The following is a 23,182-nucleotide window of genomic DNA, read 5'->3' as shown; positions in this document are numbered from 1 at the left end:
AATTTACTGTTTCAGGATCAAGTGGGGTGGTTTTTTTAGTAACATTTCATGCGTTTTATACTGAGCTCTGAAATCTATAACACATTAGAATCCATAACTCAGTACCACAACATAGGTGACCTTCTGCCATTTGTGTTTGAATCCTCAGCATCAATTTGCATCTGAGTCAATACTCAAATGTTTGGTACAACTAAACTGAGCAAGCATTATTTTCTCTGATCTTGCCCACTTCAAGTTTCTATACCATTCTGACAACAGCAATGATTGTCACTGCAAAGCACAACAGATAATTAGTACTGGTTCATAAGCATCATGTGTCAGAAATATCAAGTGCTACAGTCTTATGTGACACCAGTTACTGTTTATCACTTATTGTGTTCACTAAAGGCTGTGGGATAGACGGTGATATATTACAACTGTCCAACTGTACCATTTATTGCTATTTCATTGCATGATATACACCGCAATTTTTCACCATTTTAATTCCAATGTTTACTTAACACACAGCTTGCTGAAAAGCTATGATATCTATCCATTGGCCTGCAATGTCATCTAAGTTGTAAGCCATTGAGAATACTTATTATGTAATGAAAAATTCCTCTCACAGTAGACAGAAACTGAAATTGCCAGAGAAATGGTGGAACGTGTTTTTATTTATTTATTCTGATACACATTCCATTTACCCATTATTGTATGATCACACATGCTTGTGGAATGACTTGAAACTGTTAACTCATTTTGTATGTTTATGTCATTACAGAGTTTAAAATGTAAATTTCATATATTACCTAAACACAGCCTTTGATTTATAAAATACAGTAACCATCTTTATAACTTACAGGACACAATGTGATTTATAAGATCTAATTAAAGAAGAAAGAAACAATAAAACAGCAAAGCACAGATAGATATGGAAAATACTCTTACCTGTGTCTGTTAAAGAATTTTTCTAGAGAACAAACTTTTTCAAGATGAAACTGCTTCAGCTTACTTTTAAATATTCAGTTACTGCCTTGTAGGGATTTAATATGACTTGGAGGTGAATTCAAGATTTTTGTGCTAGTGCATTTTACACATTTTTGCACTAGAGAAAATTCTTCAAGTTGCATTGTATGCCACATTTCCTTCTTGTGTTTTGACGGTGGCCATACTCATTCATTTATTTCATATTGAGAAGTATTGTGAAGCATGAATGGCATGATCAAAAAGAGATTTTGAGAGGTAGTAGTTAATATCTCTATTTGCTTCAAAAGATTAGGACATGAAATTCTTAGAGGCACTCCAGACACCACTCTGATAATCTTTCTCTGGATGATAGACTTTTTTCAGTATCAGTGAACTGCCCCACAAGATGAGTGACTGGAAGTAACCAAAATAAGCAGATTTTGAAACATTGATGTCTCAGAGTTGGGAGATTATCCTTTTCAAGATTTGAAGGATGTGATGTTCATAGTTAAACCTGTTATTCATTAATATGCCTAATTATTTCAAACAGTATGCCCACTGTATCTGATGGCGCTCAAGTGCAGTGTTAATTTCTTATGGGCTTTCCTGATTAGAATGGAGGTAAATATAATTGGTTTTGATGAGGTTTATTGTCAGGGAATTTACTGTGAATCAGTTCAGAACATCTGCAAGTAATAACATGGCATCAAACTCTAAGTTTGTGGGATGTTTTATAGTGTATCACAATGCTTGTGGATAAGAAATAGCAGGTGACTCAGGATAGAGTCTTGTAGGGCTCCATAATTTACCATTCCCCATTTGGACTCCAGCCCTCTTACCTACATGTTGATTCCATCTGAGATTATTTTCTCTTGTCTGTCATGTAGGTAGGATTTTAGCCTGTGGCTCAATTGTCCTCTGATTCCATACTGGCATCCATAAGTCATGCTTCATACTGTGCAGAATTTTTCCTTTTTGAAAGTTAAACAAGGCTGCTTGTTGTCTGTCGGACTTATTAACTCTAATTTGTTATATGATATATGAGAGAATGATGGTTTCATGAAGTAGCTTAAATCATAACAGTGTGCAGTGATTTATTCATATAATGGTCTATTATGTTACAGAGATAAGTATGACCTGTTGTTATTTATGAAATGAAATTACTGTATGAACCATTAGCAGTTGGGTCACTGTTACATAAGCTGCCATGCAGCATGATTGACAGTAGTACATAATATTCAATTTCTTTCAGTTAATACTATTACTAATATGTTTAACTATTTCATTTAGTATTTTATTAGTGACAGTCTACATTTATAAGCAAGAATATACTGATCATTCATGTAATTTTCTGTGAGTCAACCACTGGCATAAAAACTTGATCATAACAGGGATATTACTAATTGCCTTCTGTAATGCTGAGCTAAACACAGATGGATGCCATTCATAACATAGTATTGTGATCACTGGCCTATTTATTTATGTCTCATGATGCGTGTGTTGTTCGGGTGATCTCCAAGATGCCAGTATGTTCTGGTGCATAATTTAACATAAGGAAACAAGAAGCCTGATTTATTAGAGAAGATAACACATTTCTTTTACACTATTTTCTAAGGTGAATCCTGTAATGCTGAATGACATAATATGTATTGGTGTCAACGGATAAATTAGTGCACACACATGGGTGCAGAGAGATATGAGCAATCATGAATGATAAATTGTGTGCTCTCAAGCACTTTTATCTCCTCCAGCACTGTTTCATTTTTCAAGCCATGTCGCATCTGTGATATTCACTGGAAAATCATATTTGTCAAGTTGCTTCAGTTATCAGCTTCCCTCATTTAAATGGAAGAAAGATGGTCATAATGTTCTGCCTTATTAGTGTACTTTGATTTTCAACAAATTGTATTTTACTTACCTACATACATTACTTATGTCTGATCCTGTGTAGCCCTTAAGGCTGTCAGCAACTTTGTTAGTATCTAGAGAGGGATCAACATTTACTCCTTCCAGGCATAGTTTCACCAAGGCAGATCTTGTTTCATCTGAAACAACATGAAACATCCTGACATCAGTAATGACAATCTGTGTAAAAAAGGGTCCATTACACAAATTTTGTGAAAGAGAAATTGGAAAGGAAGAAACTGCCACATACAAATAATATAGGATTTATTCTGTGTAATGAAGGCGAATTAATTCTCATCAGTAACACAGACTGTGTGGATACACCAAACTCTTTACGACATCCACTGTCTCTAAGTCAGTTTATGGAATGTGCTCAAATGATACAGTGGGTTTAAGATACATAACATGGTCTTCACTTGTCCAGTAGAACAAACTCTGCATATACTCTGTGTAGAGTAATTTGTTTTTAAAATTATTTTATATGCATTACATCCTCAAGATCACTACATAAATCTTGGAAGAGAGCCTACAGCTGGATAATTTACTCCTTCCTGTGCATTGCTAGGTTTGTATAAATGTTAGGAAATGTCATTTTTCGCTGTTGTATTATATTTATGAAAGATACTGCTGTTTCTGTTTCAACTGCTATTGATTAATGTCAACAAACTTCCTTTCACTGTCATTTCCTGTTGCATTTTTCACTATGAATGTACTATTTTTTGCTCCATAAAAATTTTTCTTTATTGCGGTAATGGAGGATGTCTGTGAAGAACTGTGACACGTACTCCAACTGCTAGTATTGGTGTGGCGTACATGTGGTATTATTGTACCAAAATATGTGAGTTAGGGGCTTGTGGTTGGTGAAAATTACAAAAGGACAAGCTTCTACCAATGGGCGGAAGAATTTTACTGCCTTGAAGAATGCAAGCAACTCACAATCCTAAGCACTCCATGTGTGTTGCCACTCTGAAAGCTTCCATGAGAAGAAACTGAGCATCTGCCAGCTGCCACCAATGCGTTGTTGAAGCACTGCACCTATAGCTGTCTGGCTAGCATTCATGACCACGGCCAGTTGAGCATCGTGCACCAGATGAGAGAGCAGTGTCACTTCTGCAAGGATTCGTTTGGAGTTAATAAAGCCTCTCTCCATTGCATGCACCCAGTTAACAAGAGTCTCTCCCTTCAAGGTAGGAAAAAATGGTTCAAATGGCTCTGAGCACTATGGGACTTAACATCTGTGGTCATCAGTCCCCTAGAACTTAGAACTACTTAAACCTAATTAACCTAAGGACATCACATACATCCATGCCCGAGGCAGGATTCGAACCTGCGACCGTAGCGGTCACGCGGTTCCAGATTGAAGCACCTAGAACTGCACAGCCACACTGGCCGGCTTCATGGTAGGACCACGTAGCACCACAGTCAGAGGTTCCAGCAATGTGGTGGCATTAGGCAGATGGCACCGATAAAAATTTATCATGTCAAGATAGTGGCATAAGCCTTTGTCAGTCTGTGGGCACGGCTTGTTCAACATCCCCTGCACCTTACCCAGTGGTGGCTCTGAGTAAATGCCCTTTAAACTCAATTTCTGTGACCCCAAACATAATTTTTGAGGGATTAATGACTATTCCGGCCTCACTCAGCCACTGAATGATGGTTGTTACGTGGCAGTGAGGGCATTCAGATGACTTCGAATAGACGAGGATGTCAGTGAGGTACATAAAATACCACAAATATGCCTCGTAAAATGCCATCCACTAAATGCTGCTATGTCTGGGCAGTATTCTGTAGACCGAATGACAAGTATAAGGTTCCAAAAAGAATGAAGGGCATTATAATTACTGTTTTCTGAATGTCTTCAGGTGCCACAAGGATCTGCATGAACACATTCATGCAGTTAATTTTGCTAAGTATAACAGAGCCCACCAAGGCATGGCTACAATTCTACAGGTGTGGTTTGAGGTATTGGTCTGGCACCGTTTGTGCATTTAAGGTAGGTAGTCTCCTTATGGGCACCAAAAATTATCTTTCTTTGGCACAAAGTGCAAGGCAGAGGACCATTGGCTGCATGATGGACGAACAGTGCACTGTCACAACACGGCCTCGAACTCAGCCTTTACTACAGCAAGTCACTCAGGTGCAAGTCAATGTGGACAGTATGAGGTTGGTTGGTGCGGATTCCGAAAGCATCGTTCTGCAGTTGACCATCTTGTTGCTCTCTCCACTTATATCATGAACAATTTTCTCCGGAAACGCCAAACGGTAGCAATATTTTTTGATCTGGAGAGAGCATACGATACCTGTTGGAGGACAGGCATCCTCCGCACACTGTTCTCTTGGGGCTTTCGAGGCCGGCTGCCCCTTTTTCTTCGCGAATTTATGGCAGAGCACACATTTAGGGTGCGGGTGAACACTACTCTCTCCCGCACTTTCTCCCAAGAAAACGGGGTACCCCAGGGCTCCGTGCTGAGTGTTGTACTGTTTGCCATCGCTATAAATCCAATTATGGATTGTCTCCTTCCCGATGTCTCAGGCTCCCTCTTTGTGGATGATTTTGCGATCTACTACAGCTCTCAACGGACCAGCCTTCTTGAACGACGTCTTCAAGGATGTCTCGACCGCCTCCACTCTTGGAGCATCGAAACAGGCTTCCGTTTCTCTCCCAGTAAGACCGTTTGTGTTAATTTTTGGCGACGTAAGGAGTTTCTTCCGCCCTCCTTACATCTAGGACCTGTCAACCTTCCATTTTCAGACGTCGCTAAATTCTTGGGTCTTATGTTTGACAGAAAACTGTGCTGGTCCTCCCACGTTTCCTATCTTTCGGCTCGCTGTCTGCGATCACTTAACACCCTCCGTGTCCTGAATGGTACCTCCTGGGGAGCGGACCGAGTGGTCCTTCTCCGCCTCTATCGCGCCTTAGTGCGCTCGAAATTGGATTATGGAAGCATAGTCTACTCCTCTGCTCGGCCGTCTATTCTTCGGCGTCTCGACTCTATCCACCACCGTGGATTACGTTTAGTGTCTGGAGCTTTTTACACTAGCCCTGTGGAAAGCCTTTATGCTGAGACTGCTGAACCTCCGTTGTCCAATCGGCGAGCGGTCCTTCTAAGTCGTTATGCTAGCCATCTGTCTTCCATGCCTGCTAATCCAGCCCATGCCCTTTTTTTCGACACCTCATTTGATGTAGGGTATGCTGGCCGCTCCTCCTCCCTACTACCCCCGGGAGTCCGCTTCCGTCAACTGCTCCATTCTCTTTCCTTCCGCTTTCCTAAAACCTTCTTGACAACTTGGGGTACAGCACCGCCTTGGCTCCGTCCCCGGATCTGCCTGCTCCGTGACCTTTGTCGATTTCCCAAGGATGGTACCCCTACACTTGTTTATCGTCGGGCATTTGCTGCTCTATGTGCACAACTGACGGACGCCACATTTATTTACACCGACGGCTCGAAAACATCGTTAAGTGTAGGGAGTGCCTATATTGTTGGCGACTCCCCAAATCAATTTCGGCTTCCCGACCAGTGTTCGGTGTATACTGCGGAGCTTTACGCTGTTCTCCAGGCTGTCCACTACATCCGCCGCCATCGGCGGATACAGTACGTTATCTGCTCCGATTCTCTCAGCTCTCTCCTCAGTCTCCAAGCTCTTTACCCTGTGCACCCTCTGGTCCACCGGATTCAGGACTGTCTGCGCTTGCTCCATCTGGGGGGCGTCTCGGTGGCGTTCCTCTGGCTCCCGGGACACGCTGGTGTCTGTGGGAATGAGGCGGCCGATATAGCGGCCAAGGCTGCAGTCTCTCTTCCTCGGCCAGCTATTCCGTTGCTTCCCTTCACCGATGTACGGAGCGGTTTATGTCGCAAAGTTGCTCATTTATGGCATGCGCATTGGTCAACACTTCCCAATAATAAATTGCGGGAAGTGAAAGCTCTTCCTTGCGCTTGGACTTCTTCCTCCCGAACGCGTCGTCGGGAGGAGGTAATTTTAACTCGACTCCGGATAGGGCACTGTCTTTTTAGCCATCGACATCTTTTAAGCGGCGATCCTCCCCCACTCTGTCCCCACTGCTCTCAGCTGTGGACGGTAAGACACCTTTTAATTGAATGCCCCTATTTTAATCCGTTACGCGCCCGTCTACAGCTATCGCCTGATCTATCGTCGATTTTAGCAGATGACACGCGCTCAGCCGACCGCGTTCTCCAGTTTATTAGTGCTAGTGAAATGACGTCAGTTATTTGAAGCTTTTTTTGGGGACAACCACCCCCTTTCTGTAGTGGATTTTTAAGCCTTCCTTCTGCTTTTAGTTTCTCCAATTTTATGACTTTGTTCCCATTGCTGCTGATTTTCAGTTTAGGTTTTTTTACTGTTTCCTAAGTCACAGGCTGGGCGCTAATGACCATAGCAGTTTTGCACCCTAAAACCAAACAAAAAAAAAAGAAAAAGTATGAGGTTGGTGGTCCACGCGTAGTCATAATGTGGTGGACTGCTGAATGTTTGACATGTCTCAGTGGACAAGGCAGACAAGTGCACTCTGGAAATTTGTCCAGTATGTCTGCATATGGTCTGGGGAACTTCACTAGTTCAACACTGAACGAGGCAGCGAGCTGTTACTGTCCCACTATTTCCAAATTTGTTGTCAAATCAGCAGGGCACTTGTAATGTCAGCTAATATGTTGTTGTGACCAAGGAAATTCGCAACCAGGATTGGTTTGTTGACATCAGCCACAACAAACTTACAGGGAAAGGTGTGACACAGTCCAGGATCCAAATTTCTGTGACAAGTGCTGTACATTTTTATTGTTGAGTTGTTTGCCACCATAAGAGATTGTCTAGGCCTTCCAGTAAGGTCTTAGCATAAATTAAGGGGAAAGAGACAGATTGGAACCCATGCAGATGAGGTACTTCACGCTGCTAGGCCATTCCATTATGAGGAGATGCCTGGATATTGCACTGCAGTTGGGTGAACCTAGGCCCATTTGCAGCTGGCATTTCGGTGCAAGCAGGGAGGCCGACATTTTGTCACTTTGTAGCTAAAGCAGGAATGATACCAGCAGTGCCCACTCAGCTGATGCTCTAATGTTGTCGGCTTACCACCAGAATGGATGGTAACACGCTGCTGGTGGTGGGAGCCAGATCGGCGGTATCGAAATCTGTGCCACTATGGGGACTGCTGCTCTCTGTTTGTGAGTGTGCCAACCGGTTGACCTGTGTGCTGCCACCTTTGCGGCCAGGTCTTGAACTAGGTAGGGCAGGTTGGCATCTGTACCGGTAACTATGGGAGACACGTATCACTACAAAGTCAAATTTGCAGGCACGGCAACAGCATTGTAGGCTGCCACGGCGGTGGTATTGGGTGTTGTTGCCGGTGCATCACATACCTTATCAGCCAAGTCCATGACAGTGTCCAGCTGCATTTCTGTTTGTGCAGCAATGGCTGCCTGCACTTTTGCTGGAAGGCTGTGCATCCAGACAGCATGCAATAGCAAGTCTAGGACCATGTCTGACTGTGCGAGGCTCCGCAAATGGCGCAGGAACTGAGATGGCCTCCTGTCATTGCACTCCTGTTGGCGCAGCAACTGATTCACCTGTTCCCGCAATGATGAAATTCACCTTATTAACTCCTCTTTTAGTCACTTATATGAAGACTATGTCGGCATGGTGGTGATATCCCCCACTTTGGCTGCATAGACTTGATCTAGCTGGCTCATGACATATCCAAATTTGGCAAGGTCACAGGTGATGTTGTTGCTCAGGAAAACCTCCTCCACTTGGCTGAACCACATGATTGGGCCACGGGGCCAAATGGATGACAGCCTAACCAAAACACACATCCTGTGCTTTCCGCCACTCCCGTAAACTTGTTCTCCAGTCTCTGGTTCCACACTAGCAGCTCATGTATTGTCTGTTGTACACTGTCTATTGTCTTTTGCAGTTCTTCCAAAGCTGTCGCCTTGCTTTAGCGCCTAGTTCATGACGGTTTGTTCGTGAACTCTCTCTTCATACACGAGGATGAAAGTGTTAGATCACTTGTGGTTCTGCATCACTCACACTGATGAAAGTTGATCACCACGTATTTAGCGTAGCGATCATGTTGAGGGCACCAGTGAAGCGGGAACGTGTGGGTATTGCCGCTTACATGTCAGTTGTAGAGTGATCCGATTTTACTGACACACCCACACACTTTGTTCAACGGTGTGGTAACAGGAATTGATAAGTACACTTTCCGAAAATTATTTTGCCAAATAAGTAAATGAACAAGTGACAAAGATGAAATTGGTCTGCAATGTCCATTAACTGCTGATCGTGATAATTGTCTTTGCATAACAGTTCCGCTCGTATACCGACCCCAGATGGTGTACCCTCCTCAGTGACGAGCGTGTCGTCTGGTCGTGTGGGGGCAGGATAACCGTGGAAGCATGTCTGGAGCAAAACGAAACTTTTCTCATGATCGTGGGGGGTGCTGTGTGTTTTGCAAACATGATGAAGCAAAGGTGAATACCAAGGGAGAGTGAAAAACAAAGATCCGTATGAGTCTGTGGGGAGCTCGCATTAAGCTCAACCCTCCTGGTCCCGGGACTGAAATGACACAATCTCGAAATTTGCGTCTGTACTGTGCAACAGCTCAGTTCGCACTGCCGTTGCTTCTTCTGGTGACTCACATGCGTGCGCGCCACTTGGGATGGTCGTGACAGCTCTGGTCGTTTCACGCATTTTTGGGGCACCACTTCCACAGACGCACCTGGAGCAATATTAGTTTCTGTTTTATTCACAGTGTTTAGTTTCATTTTTGTTTCCATGTATTTCTTTGAAGAAGTGAATTGTACCTTTGTATTTTACTTTCTAGACTAGTGTTTACTATCTTAAGTTTTTTGTATAAATCTTAGTATATTATCTTTGTGGGTGCCAACATTCTAGTGTGTGTGTGTGTGTGTGTGTGTGTGTGTGTGTGTGTGTGTGTGTGACATGACCTCGATTCTCTGCCATGACATTTGGAGCACTGCAAATTTATCAGTTCAACATCTCGCTTTCTTATCGAGTGATTTAATGTCTTCCGTATTTGATTTTGTTTCACAGTAAACAGAAGTGGGTTTCATCGCATTGTGTTCCTGATATGTCTTCCTGTGTGTATTAAATTCTTTGAACTGCACTGTGAATATTCTGATTGTATTTTGCTTGCATCTGTATTATTTGTTGGAGTAAATATTTCCATATTTGTTTTTGTTTCACATAAAACAGAAATTGGTTTTGCTGCATAGTGTTCTGTTGACATTTGTTCCTGCCTACAGATACGAATGTGAACTGCTCAGTTTAAGTGCATTGTAAGTATATTGCTCATATTCTACTTTATTTTAGTTCACATCCATTTTTCACACTTTCTCCCATTTCACCCAGCGACTTACTAATATTTTTCCCATAGTTGACCCTACATTTACTATTTAAATTTCCGAAAATCATCATATGTTGTCTTACACACTTTCCTCAAAATTATATATATTTTTGATAACAGTCCTTTATAAATCTATTCTCACTATTTATTGAATTGTTGAGGAATGAAGATAATACTGTTTTAGAAGTTTTTGTTGGTGTGATATAACCAAAAAATGTAGGCATGTTCAACGCCACTAGAGTTTCTCACATTCATATCATGTATCACTTTTCTTCTTCCTTGCTTTGCACACTGCACAACTTCTTGGGGGGGGGGGGGGGTGTTTTCTCGATGGGACTGGGGAGAATAAACCAAACAAAACCTGAAAGTGATTGCTTATAACTCGTAAAATATCGAAAGAAATAGTGTTACTCACTGTGAAACAGACCGATTTCTCAGCTTTCCAATGGTATATTACGTTCATGCCATCTAGTAACAGCGAAGAAGAAACACTAAGGAGGCGCTATAGCTGCTCAGCCCGTCTCACAGCTGGCAATTTAATAACAGACTTGAAACCTGTGGCTGGCTGTGTGCCAACTGTATAAGTTGTATAATCCAGTGGATTAATGGGGACCTCCATTTAGCAGCTTTTGACAGAAATGGTATTCAACTTTATTACATCTTTTCATGCAATGAGGATGTATTTCTGCATTGAACTGTGTTGCTTCTTGCCACTGAGTATGTTTTGTAATATTAGTGACAGAGTTTGTGGTTATTGTGCAAGATATTATAATTAGAAAAAAATATTCTACATTGAAGTGCATATTTGTACATCGGATTGTGTGCTATATTGTGAAAACATTTTCACTGAACTGAATACTACTGCATTTAGCAAACTCTAGTTATACAGGATTCACTAGTAGATCAAATTATGAAAGTTTGTGTGTGTGTGTTTTATTTCCTTTCAATTTCTTTCAAATTTTTGCTGGTGTGGAAGGATGATTGTAGTTCATTGACTTCTGCTAAAATGTATTGTCAGTAGTCACTGTTAAGGGTGTCCATTACTATGATTACAAACGACACTTAGTGGCAAGAAGCATACAATACAAAGCAGAAATACATACTCACTCCATGACAAGATGTAATAAAGCTGACTACCAATTATGTCAAAAGCTGGTAACATGGAGTATTCCATTAAATGTGAGAAAGTATAAAAATGGATGCAATCTAAAGTAAAGCAGAATATGAGGAATAAACTTGTAATACCTTTAAAATGAGCAGTGCACACACAGATTAGTAAGCAGGAACAACTTTACATGAGTTCATACTACACTATGCAATGAAACAGTTTCTATTTTAGTCCTACATGAAACAAAAACAAACATGAAATCAATTATTCCACATAATATTATAGATGCATGCAAAAATAAAGAAGAATATGAGCACATATTCTCTTGAATAAATTGTCCAAATTTTCTGAAACTGTAATCGTTTGTTTGTCTGTAGATGCACAGAACATCTACTGATTTCTGTCATATTCAGAATTCTTTTTCATTTTATATCAGAGTGTATTTGCAAAGTGGACGAGTGCTAAGGATCCTAGAGCTACAGAATGATTTCCCCTATTACCTAGACCAGAAAATAGTATGCAAGACAAACATTATGCACCATGCTGTTTTTGGCTACAGACTAGCCACGAGTATTCCTTTAGCCAATCCAACTGAAACTCTTTCTTGTCTACCCTCTGCCTACTGTGGATATTCATAATTCAACGTGGTTCTGAAGACTGTGTCAGATGTTAATACTTTTCCTCATCACTTAGTGCTTTTCCTGTTACATAAGAAATATCAAAATGATTTTCAGGTCAGTTAATGTACCGGGTGATCAAAAGTCAGTATAAATTGGAAAACTTAATAAACTATGGAATAATGTTGATAGAGAGGTAAAAATTGACACATGTTTGGAATGACATGGGGTTTTATTAGAACAAAAAAAACCCAAAGTTCACAAAATGTCCAACAGATGGTGCTGGACAGCAAAACGTCAATGACTGCGCATGACAATCATGTATAAAAGGAGCTCTAATGAGAGAGAGAATCAGATGCGCCAGCAGTCGCAGCATGTTGACGTTACCTGAAAAGGCCCTTTTAGTGAAGCTGTATTATCACAATGGGGAATGTGCTAGTTCGGCGTTAAGATCCTATCACCATAGGAAGGGGATTCGAACAGGTAAAGGTCCGTTGACAAATGCAGCTGTGGTGAGAATGATTTCAAAGTTCGAAGCCACGGGTTGTTTAGATGATAGACCCCATAGTGGCTGACTGTGCACAAGGCGTAATGCTGCTGAGACAGTTCAGGAAGATATAGAGACTGTAGCGGGTTCGTCTATGCATGAGGAAGTCAGTGCTCATGCAGTCATATGTCGCAGCCGCCACTTTCGTCATGCTTGGCCTCCCAAGTCCCCAGACCTCAGTCCGTGCCATTATTGGCTTTGGGGTTATCTGAAGCTGCAAGTGTATCGTGATCAACCGACATCTCTAGGGATGCTGAAAGACAACATCTGACGCCAATGCCTCACCATAACTCCAGACATGCTTTACAGAGCTGTTCACAACCTTATTCCTTGACTACATCTATTGTTGAGGAATGATGGTGGACATATTGAGCATTTCCTGTAAAGAACATCATCTTTGCTTTGTCTTACTTTGTTATGCTAATTATTGCTATTCTGATCAAATGAAGCACCATCTTTCGGACATTTTTTGAACTTTTGTATTTTTTTGGTTCTAATAAAACCCCGTGTCGTTCCAAGCATGTGTGTCAATTTGTACCTCTATCTACATTATTCCGTGATTTATTCAGTTTTCAAATTTATACTGACTCTTTGATCACCCAGAATGTACTAGCCACTCCCTCTAGCACTGGGTTGGGCTCTGTTAACAGCAGCCAACAACAAACTATGGCTTGTACACAAAGTAGAGAATCATGCACTATGAAATCAACAACTTACCAACAACTAAACTAACTCTGCAGAGCTACTCTACAGGGTTATTTAAAAATAGTCAAAAATCCTTGTAAGAGGTTAGAATAATACCCATCAGCTTCAAAATCCCGAAAAAATCAGCTGCACAAAAGTTACACATCTGATAACCTACTTGATCAAAATGTATGAGACAACTGATGCTTTGCGCGATTTCAAAGTAGGTCCAATAGTAAAAGTTGTTATTATAGATGAGTACTTTAACCCGTAAAAGATTATTCACTGATTTTAGGTAAATAATGGAGTACAAAACTATGAAATTCAGAGCAATTGCAGGTGTGCGAAGAAAGCTAGTTTAAAAAGAATTACAAAATGAAGAAACCCGATGATTTATGTTATATTATATTATTTACATTAAGTATTACTTCACGCTGTACCTTGTAGGGCAGGCAGGGAGGAACGAGTGCTCAGACTTGTATCCACAGTCACCCACACCACACCTATCGGAAGATCAATGAACTCAACCGAATAAAAAGTCACAAACCCAACTATTCACGTTTATATGAATTTTATTTAAAACATATAAAATAATCAGAAGGATGTAATTGGTTCATTTTTGTGCTATTCGCCCTTTTCTTTCTCTCTCTCAAAAAAAAGACGTGTTGTTTACTGCACACTACTCTAAGTACCATGCGGGACCCCGTTGTGGCGGGTATGCGGTGGTAGCAGTTGGGCGTCACTGTTGGTGCATTGCCAATGAGTAGCGTGCAGATTAAAGACTCGTCATGTAAACAGCTTCTTTAGTAATTTAAAAGTTGACAACATATTATACCTACTTAAAATCGATTACGTTAGGATAAGTAATGAAAATTGTACTAAGAAAGTAGGACAATATGAAGTTTAATTTGAGATTTGTCATTGGTAGACCCAGATGCTTTTTTTGGGGGGGGGGGGGGGGGGCCTTGAGCCCCTTAACCCCCTGCATCCGCAACCATTTCCACTCTTTAAAAAAGTTTATTTATTTTACCATGTATGCTGGTTTTTACTCCAAATGCATTCCCATGTTTTATACTGTGTGGAATTCTCTTCTAGCAGCAAGCACACGATTCGGACCAGGCAATGTGCAGTGGCCTTCCTTTCTTGCAGCTCCACCTCGTGGGCGGAGCCACAGGTCAGGTCAAGCGTGACTGTATGGTTACTATAGCAACTATGATGTCGCCTTCTTGAGTTTTTCTGTGGAGGTGGCATGCAGTGATGAAGATGGGAATTTTATTCCCAGCTGCTTCCAGCTCAAGGCTGTAAAGCAGAGTTTGTTGTGTGTGTGGAACATGCATAATGCATTTGGTGCTATATGTATTAAATCTGAACCCCGCTGATGATGCAGTATGTATTTTATTATTTTGTATGGCAATGAGAAAGATTCCCACAGGATGTTAGAAATGGTTAATGAGGCTAAGGACATTCTCCCTGATACTTATAAACTGTTCTCCTTCATTCTGTCCATCCCTTGTACAAGGGAAACTACGGAAACACGCTTTCCTTGGCTGAAGCATATAAAAATGTACACGAGGAATGCAGCTTCAGAAGAAAGACTTTCCTCTTTAGCGAATATTTCAATTCAGAAGGAACTTCTAGTGCAGTTAATATAAACACAGCATTCTATGAAGACATCACCGACAAGTTTGCACCCTTAAAGGGTCCAAGAATTGATTTGGAGTACAACAAAGAAATAAATTCAATTATTTTGATAAGCTTGTATGAATCTAGGTATAGTTTTCTTTCCTGATAGCTCTCCACCTAACTTCCCAGTCACGAGCTGCCACTGTTGTACAATAGGCCTAGGCTTTAGACATGTGCATGCCGAGCAAAGTTGTGAGGGATGGAAAAGTCCAGCCAAAGTTCGACAACCCTGTTAGAAAGCTCTTACGAAAGCAACGAGAGTTTGACTGCAAATTTAAAACCAGCAAAAGCCTCACACACAAACAAAAACTAAACGAAGCCAAAATCAGCACAGGAGCACCATGCGTGAAGAGTTCAATGAATCTGAAAGTAAAATTCTGTTGACCGATTTGACAGAAAATCCTAAGAAGTTTTGTTCATTCACACTGTGAGCGTAATGAGAATGAAATGGAGGATGACACAGAAAAGGCGGAAATGACTTTTTCTGAAAATTTTTCACAGAGAAAAAGAGCACTGTAGTTCCTCCTTTAAATTGTTGCACAAAATGACAGATGTCGAAATAAGTGACCATGGGATAGAAAAGCAACTGGAATTACTCAACAGAAGAAAGACCAATGGACCTAAAGGAATACCAATTCGATTGTACATAGAGTATGCAAATGCACTTGCCCCTCTTCTAGCAGCCTACTTTGGTCTCTTGAGAAGCAAAGCATTCCTAATGATTGAAAAAAAAGCACAAGTCACTCCAATTTTGAAGAAAGGTCGTCGAACAAATACACAGAACTATAGGCCTATAACTCTGATGTCGGTCTGTTGTAGAATTTATGCTCGCGTATTATAACATCTCTGGCGACCGACAATATCCTCTGTAGGAATGAACACGGTTTATGAAAACAGCTATCATGTGAAACCCAGCTCACTCTGTTCGTCCACGAGACCCAGAAAGTAGTAGATGGAGGTGCACAAGTGATGCTGTGTTTCTTGACTTCCTGAAGGCGTTTGACAGAATTCCGTAATGTCACCTAGTGAACAAAATATGATCATACGGAATATCACAGCAATTGCGTGACTTTAGGGACAAGTTTCTAGGAAACAGAACACATCATGTCATTCTCACTGACGAGAAATCTACAGACATAAAAGTAACTTTGGATGCAACACAAGGAAGTGTTATAGGACCATTACTTCTCACAATATACATAAACGACCTAGTAGATAACGTCGGAAGTTCTGTGAGGTTGATCGTGGATGATGCTGTTATAGACAGAGAAATCGTAAAGCTAGAAAACTGTAGCGAGAAGACCTGCAGAGGATCAACGCTAGGTGCAGGAAGTGTTAATTGGCCATGAACATAAACAAATGTAACATATTGTGAATACATAGAAAGACCCATTATTGTATGATTACACAATTGCAGAACAATCACTGGAAAGCAATATGCTAGGGAGCACGGCAGATACCAGGCAGACCCATTAGAGCAATTCTTAGTAAATGTAGTCCATCGATAAAGAAGTTGGGTTACAAAACACTCGTTTGACCAACACTTGAATTAATCTAAACATCTGTATCTGTACTTTGCAAACCACTGCGAAGAACATGCATTGTCATTAGTCTGAGATGGGTATCAAACAGGACTATTAGAGGAAACAGAAAAGATCCAAAGAAGAGCAGATTGTTTAGTTACACGTTCATTTAGTATGCATGAAAGTGTCAGATACTCAGCCAACTCCAGTCACAGACACTGTGAGAGAGTCATTTTGGATCACAGTGTGGTTTACTGCTAAAATTCCAAAAGTGCATGTTCCTTGAAGACTCAGCCATATAGTGCTTCCTCCTATGTTTAGCTCATGAAAAGACCATGAAGATAAAATCAGAAAGATTGGAGCCAACATGGAGGCTTACCAGCAAATTTTTCTTCCTTTTGTGACTGTGAGAGAAAAAGGAGGAAGTGTCACTGGTACACGAAGTACCCTCCACCACACATGATGAGGGTGCTTGCAGAATATAGTGTAGATGTTGACAATAACCCCTCAGGTTACCTGGTGCCCTTATGACAGCTGGATCATTTCATGGCAATCACATACTGTTCCAGTAGCAGGGGTAGATTTATGGTCTGCTTCTCAGACAGACAGCTCCACGTGCTAACTCCTTATGGACTACGCACATCTGTGTTGGGACTCCTGCTCCATCAAGATGTGTCACCTGTCAAACCACCATATGTCTAGCCACACCTGTCTTTCATGTCTCACTATCCTATCCAAACTGTGAATAAAGTAAAAGACAAATGACTTGGATCATCTCCATCTGCTTCCCAGTCCATCTTGGTATGCCCTAATGGTGCTCATATTTCATGTGAATGTCGTAACAATGAGAAAATTGGGATTAAGGAATCAGACAGATATGTTCTGAGTGTTTTTCTCTCTCTCTAAATTTACAAATTTGGCAGGACAGGGTCTTAGTAATAACGGTAGAAAATATTCTTTACCAGGTGATAAAACTCTCAAAACACTGACTCATGTAAGATATTGCTGTGACAGAGCTTTTATAATACAATTTTTCTCTTTTGACTCCAAATAATTTTTAATCACTTCTTACACATTTTGGCCACTGGGCTGTCCTCAAAGTTCAAAATAGCTCTGAGCACTATGGGACTTAACATTTGAGATCATCAGTCCCCTAGAACTTAGAACTACTTAAACCTAACTAACCTAAGGACATCACACACATCCATGCCCGAGGCAGGATTCGAACCTGCGACCGTATGGTCATGAGGTTCCAGACTGAAGCTCCTAGAACTGCTCGGACACAGCGACCGGTGCCGTCATCAAAGGACAAAGCTATTTGAAAACAATGTTTGATCTTGAGAGCAACAGTTGAAACCCTATGTAGTTTGTTTTGCATAGAATGGCATTACACCCTACGAGAGGCAACATTTATTAAATTTGAGTCTGATAATGTTTCTTGTAATACCTCTCTTGCACCTGTTTTAGCATTTAATTTTTTAATTGCCTGCACAGAGAGAATCTTGGAAATATATTGCATAAAAACACTGAGATACAGCAGTCATGTTGTTCTTCAACAACATATACTGAGGTGACAAAAGTCATGAGACACTACCTAATATTATACCAGACTTACTTTGGCCCGGTGTAGTGCAGCAACTTGACATGGGATAGCCTCAACAAGTCATTGGAAGTCCACTGCAGAAATACTGAGCCATGCTGCCCCTACAGCTGTCCATATTTGTGAAAGTGTTGCCAATGCAAGAATTTGTGCACGAACTGATCTCTTGACTGTATCCAATAAAAATTCAATGGGATTCATGTCAATTGATCTGGGTGGTCAAATCATTCACTTGAATTGTACAGAATGTTCTTCAAACCAGTCGCAAAAAAAGTGGCCCGGTAACATTGTGCATTGTCACCCACAAAAATTCCATCATTGTTTGAGAATGTAAAGTCCATGAATGGCTCCAAATGGTCTCGAACTAGCCAAACTTAGCCATTTTCAGTCGATAATTGGTTTAGTTGGACCAGAGAACGCATTCCATTCCATGTAAGCACAGCCCACACCATTATGGAACCACCAACAACTTGCACAGCACCTTGTTGACAACTTGTATCCATGGCTTCATGGGGTATGCACCACATTCAAACGCTACTATCAGCTCTTGCCGGCTGAAATTGGGACTCATCGGACCAGGCCATGTTCTTCCTGTCTGAAATCTGGACTCATCTGACTCTGGCCATGATCTTTCAGACTTCTAGGGTCTAATCAGCTGCCATAGCCCACTAATGCCATATTTCACCACACTGTCCCAATGAATATGTTCTTTGTACATCATGCATTGATTCCTGTGGTTATTTCAGATAGTGTTGCTCGTCTGTTAGGACTGACAACCCTATGCAAACGTCACTGCCCTCAGTCATTAAGTGGAAGCCATCGGCCACTGCGTTGTCTGTGGTGAGAGGGGTTGCCTAAAATTTGGTATTGTCAGCACACTTGTGACACTGTGGATCTCGGAATGTTGGATTCCATAACGATTTCCAAAATGGAATGTCCAATGCTTCTAGCTCCAACCACCATTCCATGTTAAAACCCTGTTAATTTCTGTTGTGTGATCATAATCACATCGGAAACATTTTCACATCAATTAGCGTAGTACAAATGACAGCTCTGCAAATGCACTGCCCTTTCATACTTTGTGTATGCAATACTACTACCATCTGTACATGTGTATTGCTATCCACTGACTTTTGTCACCTCAGTGTAATAGTCCTATCTTGACAACAATCATTTATGAATAATGCAATGTTATGACATAAAATTTCATGAATGGTCACATGATATTGTTGTATACACAGGACAACACTTAGTTTCAGCAGAGCACAATGCTGGTCAACTTATGTTCTTGTGTTGTAATTATAGTGTATTTCTTAGTTTCACTGTGCAACAATTTGTCCACTATGAATATCATGGTAGAAAACATGTATTGGGAGGTAGTAGTGAGTATCAAAACTTTCTGGGAAAGGTTACAAAGTGGGTTATAGTTGGCAAACTGTATGTAATTTGGCCAAAAAAAATTTTTTTAGACAGAAAAACAAACAGTGGGACAGGGCCCCATCTGTTGTCATTATGAACACAAATGCTAGGAATTATATATACTTCTAATAGTAACTGTTTTCTAAGGGACAAAGCGTTCATGTCTTTCTCACAACACAGTATGAACTACTGCTATGTTTTATTTAGCCCATCTGTTCACTTAGCATACCACCAATTTCATTGTGCTGTATTGTATTGAAATTTTACTGGTCCAGATTTAACATGCAGTAGGCCCTGAAGGTTATACAAACAACTGAATAGGTCTAAATAAGATACAGTAAAGTAATACACCAGACTCGAAGTAATTGTCGGGGAAGGGCTGCAAAACAACTTGAGTTAAGCCAGACAGTATGTTGAAAAGTTTGATGCAGTTGTGGACATTCCCACAGAGATGCAAAGCTGTAAACAAGAATGTGTACTATATATATTAGGCATAAGAAATTCTCTCATCCTGTGTTAAGAACGAACGTTTTTTGTGTTCCACTAATGAGCGAGTACAGTGTTCGAAGTGCAGGCAGCCCAAAAAAGTAAAAAAAAAATTCAGTGTCAGAGGAAACTGCTCAGAAAAATCTGTTGACCAAAAAACTGCCAATGGAAACTCATTACCACCATGTACAGTACTATTAGAAGTAAAAATTGTATTAGTGCAACAAATGATGAAATCAAATGCAGTGCAGAAAACCAGACAGTGAATAAGAAAGAAGAAACATACATATTATCAGTGAGTCATGGTAGGGGACTAGTCACAGTCCTACCTGATATTAAGTCAGAATATAAAGTGAGTAGAATTTGAAAGCCTGGAGCTCAATTACAAGAAGTGCTGAAAAACCGTGAAACTGCAGTAAAAAGTGATGTAAACTGTGTCATCAGAGAAGGAAATGATGTATATAAAAACAAAAGCAGCCTTATCGAAGGAACGGTGATAACACCACACATAATTCTTATAACACACTACCATCATCTGAAAATAATATTGCTCATATAAGTAGAGCATCCCCATAAAATGATGCCACAACTCATTATTGAATGAAAATGTGCAGAAAAAACTAGTTTCTTCATTTTTAAATTACATATGGCAGTAGGAATGGAAACATAGCTGAACTAATGCACTAAAATAATTCCAGGCCACGGTTCTCCAATTAAAGTTGTGATCCAAAAAAGTGAACACTTTCTATTTCTTGTTCTTCATTGTTTCAGTAGACTATTTCTGTACCTTGTAGAGTTATATGAGATGTACTGAACTGAATGTACTCAACATAGCATAAATTTCATTACATTGCATTGCATTTGTGTTGAAACAACTGCTGATGTTTTCTAATCTTTCAACAGCTGCCTTTTCACTTAGGAAATTGATATTACCTTTTATTTCTACACTTATATCATCTACAGAAAATAATAAAATTTGTATTTTTTGAAACTGCAAATGGATTGTTTATGTACTGGTAGATCAGAAACAACAGAGGACCCAAACTTGAACCTTACAGTACACCATGTCTGATTGGTTCTAATTCTGAATGCCTATTGTTAAGTGACTGACAGGCAACAGATACACATTGCTTTCTGTCATTCACATAAGATAAAAACCAGCAACCTGCTGTGTCTACTACTTCATAATATTTAAACATTTCCTTGAGAATACTATGGTTCCCTTAGCTAAGTCACAAAATTTCCCAATGGTAGTAGCTTCTATTTTACTGATTTTAGTATATTGTATACCAAGGAAAAGACTGAACATTATTTTCAGTTAATCCTATGCTGAAATGAGTGCACATCTGCTGAACTCCTTGGCATACATTTAGACTAAATTTACTTTGAATAGTCACACAGACTGTATATCTATAATTCTGTCAGTTGTTATTTATTTGTTGGGGAAACAATGCACATATGTTTTTAAACAACTATTGCTTAGTTCCTATTATGACATCTTCCACTTTCATTTAAAATAAGGTACTGATTTTAGGGCGATTCTCCGTGAGGAAGAAAAAAAAAGGAGAGAAAAATTGAGAGAGAGAGAAAGGAAGGGGGGGGGGGGGCACATCTGTTTGAACAAGACCAAAAGGTGCACATCTGGAATTTCCATGACTAAAATACCTTATGGGCCTTATTCCACACAGTTAAATATATTAAGTTTATTTCTTTTCATATGCAGTTACCTCTTGCATGTAGAAGTAAATTATAGAAGGAATAGCCTAAGGCAACCTGTACACCAAGATAATTCTTGTCAAACATTAAAAATAGAAATACATAAAACTCAACTAAATAAAATAGTGTACTTACAAATGTCTAGGCATCCTTTGCATGCAGATGCTTGAAGATGGACAAATTAATAAACAAACAAAAGTGTTTACAACTTATATGATCTTCTAAAATTTTTTTTGAAAATACTGGCAATTTGTAATAGTGTCTTGCCTCCTTTTTTTGTGAAGTTACCAAAAACAGAATGCTTGTCTCTCTAGGAAAAGATTTGTTGCATCAGCAAGCCAATATATTACTAATTGTAAGCTCAGCTGAACAACATTCCATTATTTTACTTTTGATTTCTTCATAACCACTTGACCATTTATTTGTAAGAGAATTAATAAAATTTGGAAACTTATTTTGGAAATGTAGGAGGATGCTGAATTTTATGTAACTTGTTTTGGAAAGTATTCTATGGAAATATTCAAACCTAATCTATCTGTTATTGGCCAAATAAATTTATGCAGAAATTCCTCATTTTTTAAAGAAATTTCTCCGTTTTCTGGATTATTTTCTCCTGTCTCATTTTTTTGGTAGGTTCCAAACAGTTCTTATCTTGTTCTTTAAGGAGCTTATTTTTTTTATTGATAATACATACCATTTGGCACTTAGATGACTTTACTTGGACTTTTACAGCACAGTTTGAAATGGGCTTTAATCCTATCATCATCCATGTCCCTTGATGACTAGTAGACTTTTCTCATAGTTCTGCATGATATTCTGATTACATGTGTAACCCAAGGTTCAGATGCATTTAATCTGCTTCCATATTTTAATTTCTTAGGAAAGCAGTTTCTATTAGTAGCCTATTTCAATGTTACAGAATACATTATGTTTTTCATTAACACCAGGAGTGTTGTACATATCTCTCCAGTTTGTATCTGACAATTTCTTGTCCATTTATCACCCTTGTATTTTCCAATTATTTTTATTTATGTGGTGCACTCTGATATTAAACATCAGCAATTGAGTATAATATTCTGAGAGGCCATTAAATATGGGAATTTCAATAGCACTTTGTAATCTCAACGCATCTATAAAAATGTGGTCAGTAGCAATAGTGCTCATTCCCATAACTCTTGTTGCAAATTGCATAAAGGAGCTGGATCACATAAAATGGCAAGGAACTTAAGTAAAGCTCTAGAACAGGTGTTCTCTGAAAAATTATATTTCCACATAATATTACCTTATTTTGCTTGGAAGTCAAGAAGTTTAATAATGCATCAATATTTCATAAATAATTCAAAATTAACAGATGGAGTCCTGTATGTTATTATTATTATTTCTTTACTTTCTCAGACGTTAAGTCTGGTTGAGAATGGAAAGTGACGCGGACCTTGATCAAGCGTCACTTCCTATTAACTGTACGGTATGTGTTATATTGCATTTAGGAACTTTCGGGTAATTGAACATGTATCAATAATTACGGATTTCTGTAGTTGTATATATATGTTTGGATGTAGCTGTATTGC

The 23,182-nt window shown here is 39.8% G+C and overlaps 1 protein-coding gene across 1 annotated transcript in view; it reads right to left on the bottom strand.

The window, feature by feature from the left end:
- Positions 1 to 23,182, bottom strand: part of LOC126249697 (katanin p60 ATPase-containing subunit A-like 1) — a 168,503-nt gene that overhangs the window by 336 nt on the left and 144,985 nt on the right. Inside the window, exon 8 of the mRNA XM_049951375.1 lies at positions 2,864 to 2,990. Coding sequence (XP_049807332.1) covers positions 2,864 to 2,990 — 127 coding nt within the window. The remainder of the gene's footprint in view (positions 1 to 2,863; positions 2,991 to 23,182) is intronic.

Source organism: Schistocerca nitens, chromosome 3 (assembly GCF_023898315.1).
Source record: "Schistocerca nitens isolate TAMUIC-IGC-003100 chromosome 3, iqSchNite1.1, whole genome shotgun sequence".
NCBI classification, from domain to species: domain Eukaryota; kingdom Metazoa; phylum Arthropoda; class Insecta; order Orthoptera; family Acrididae; genus Schistocerca; species Schistocerca nitens.
This window is presented reverse-complemented; position numbering and strand designations above follow the sequence as displayed.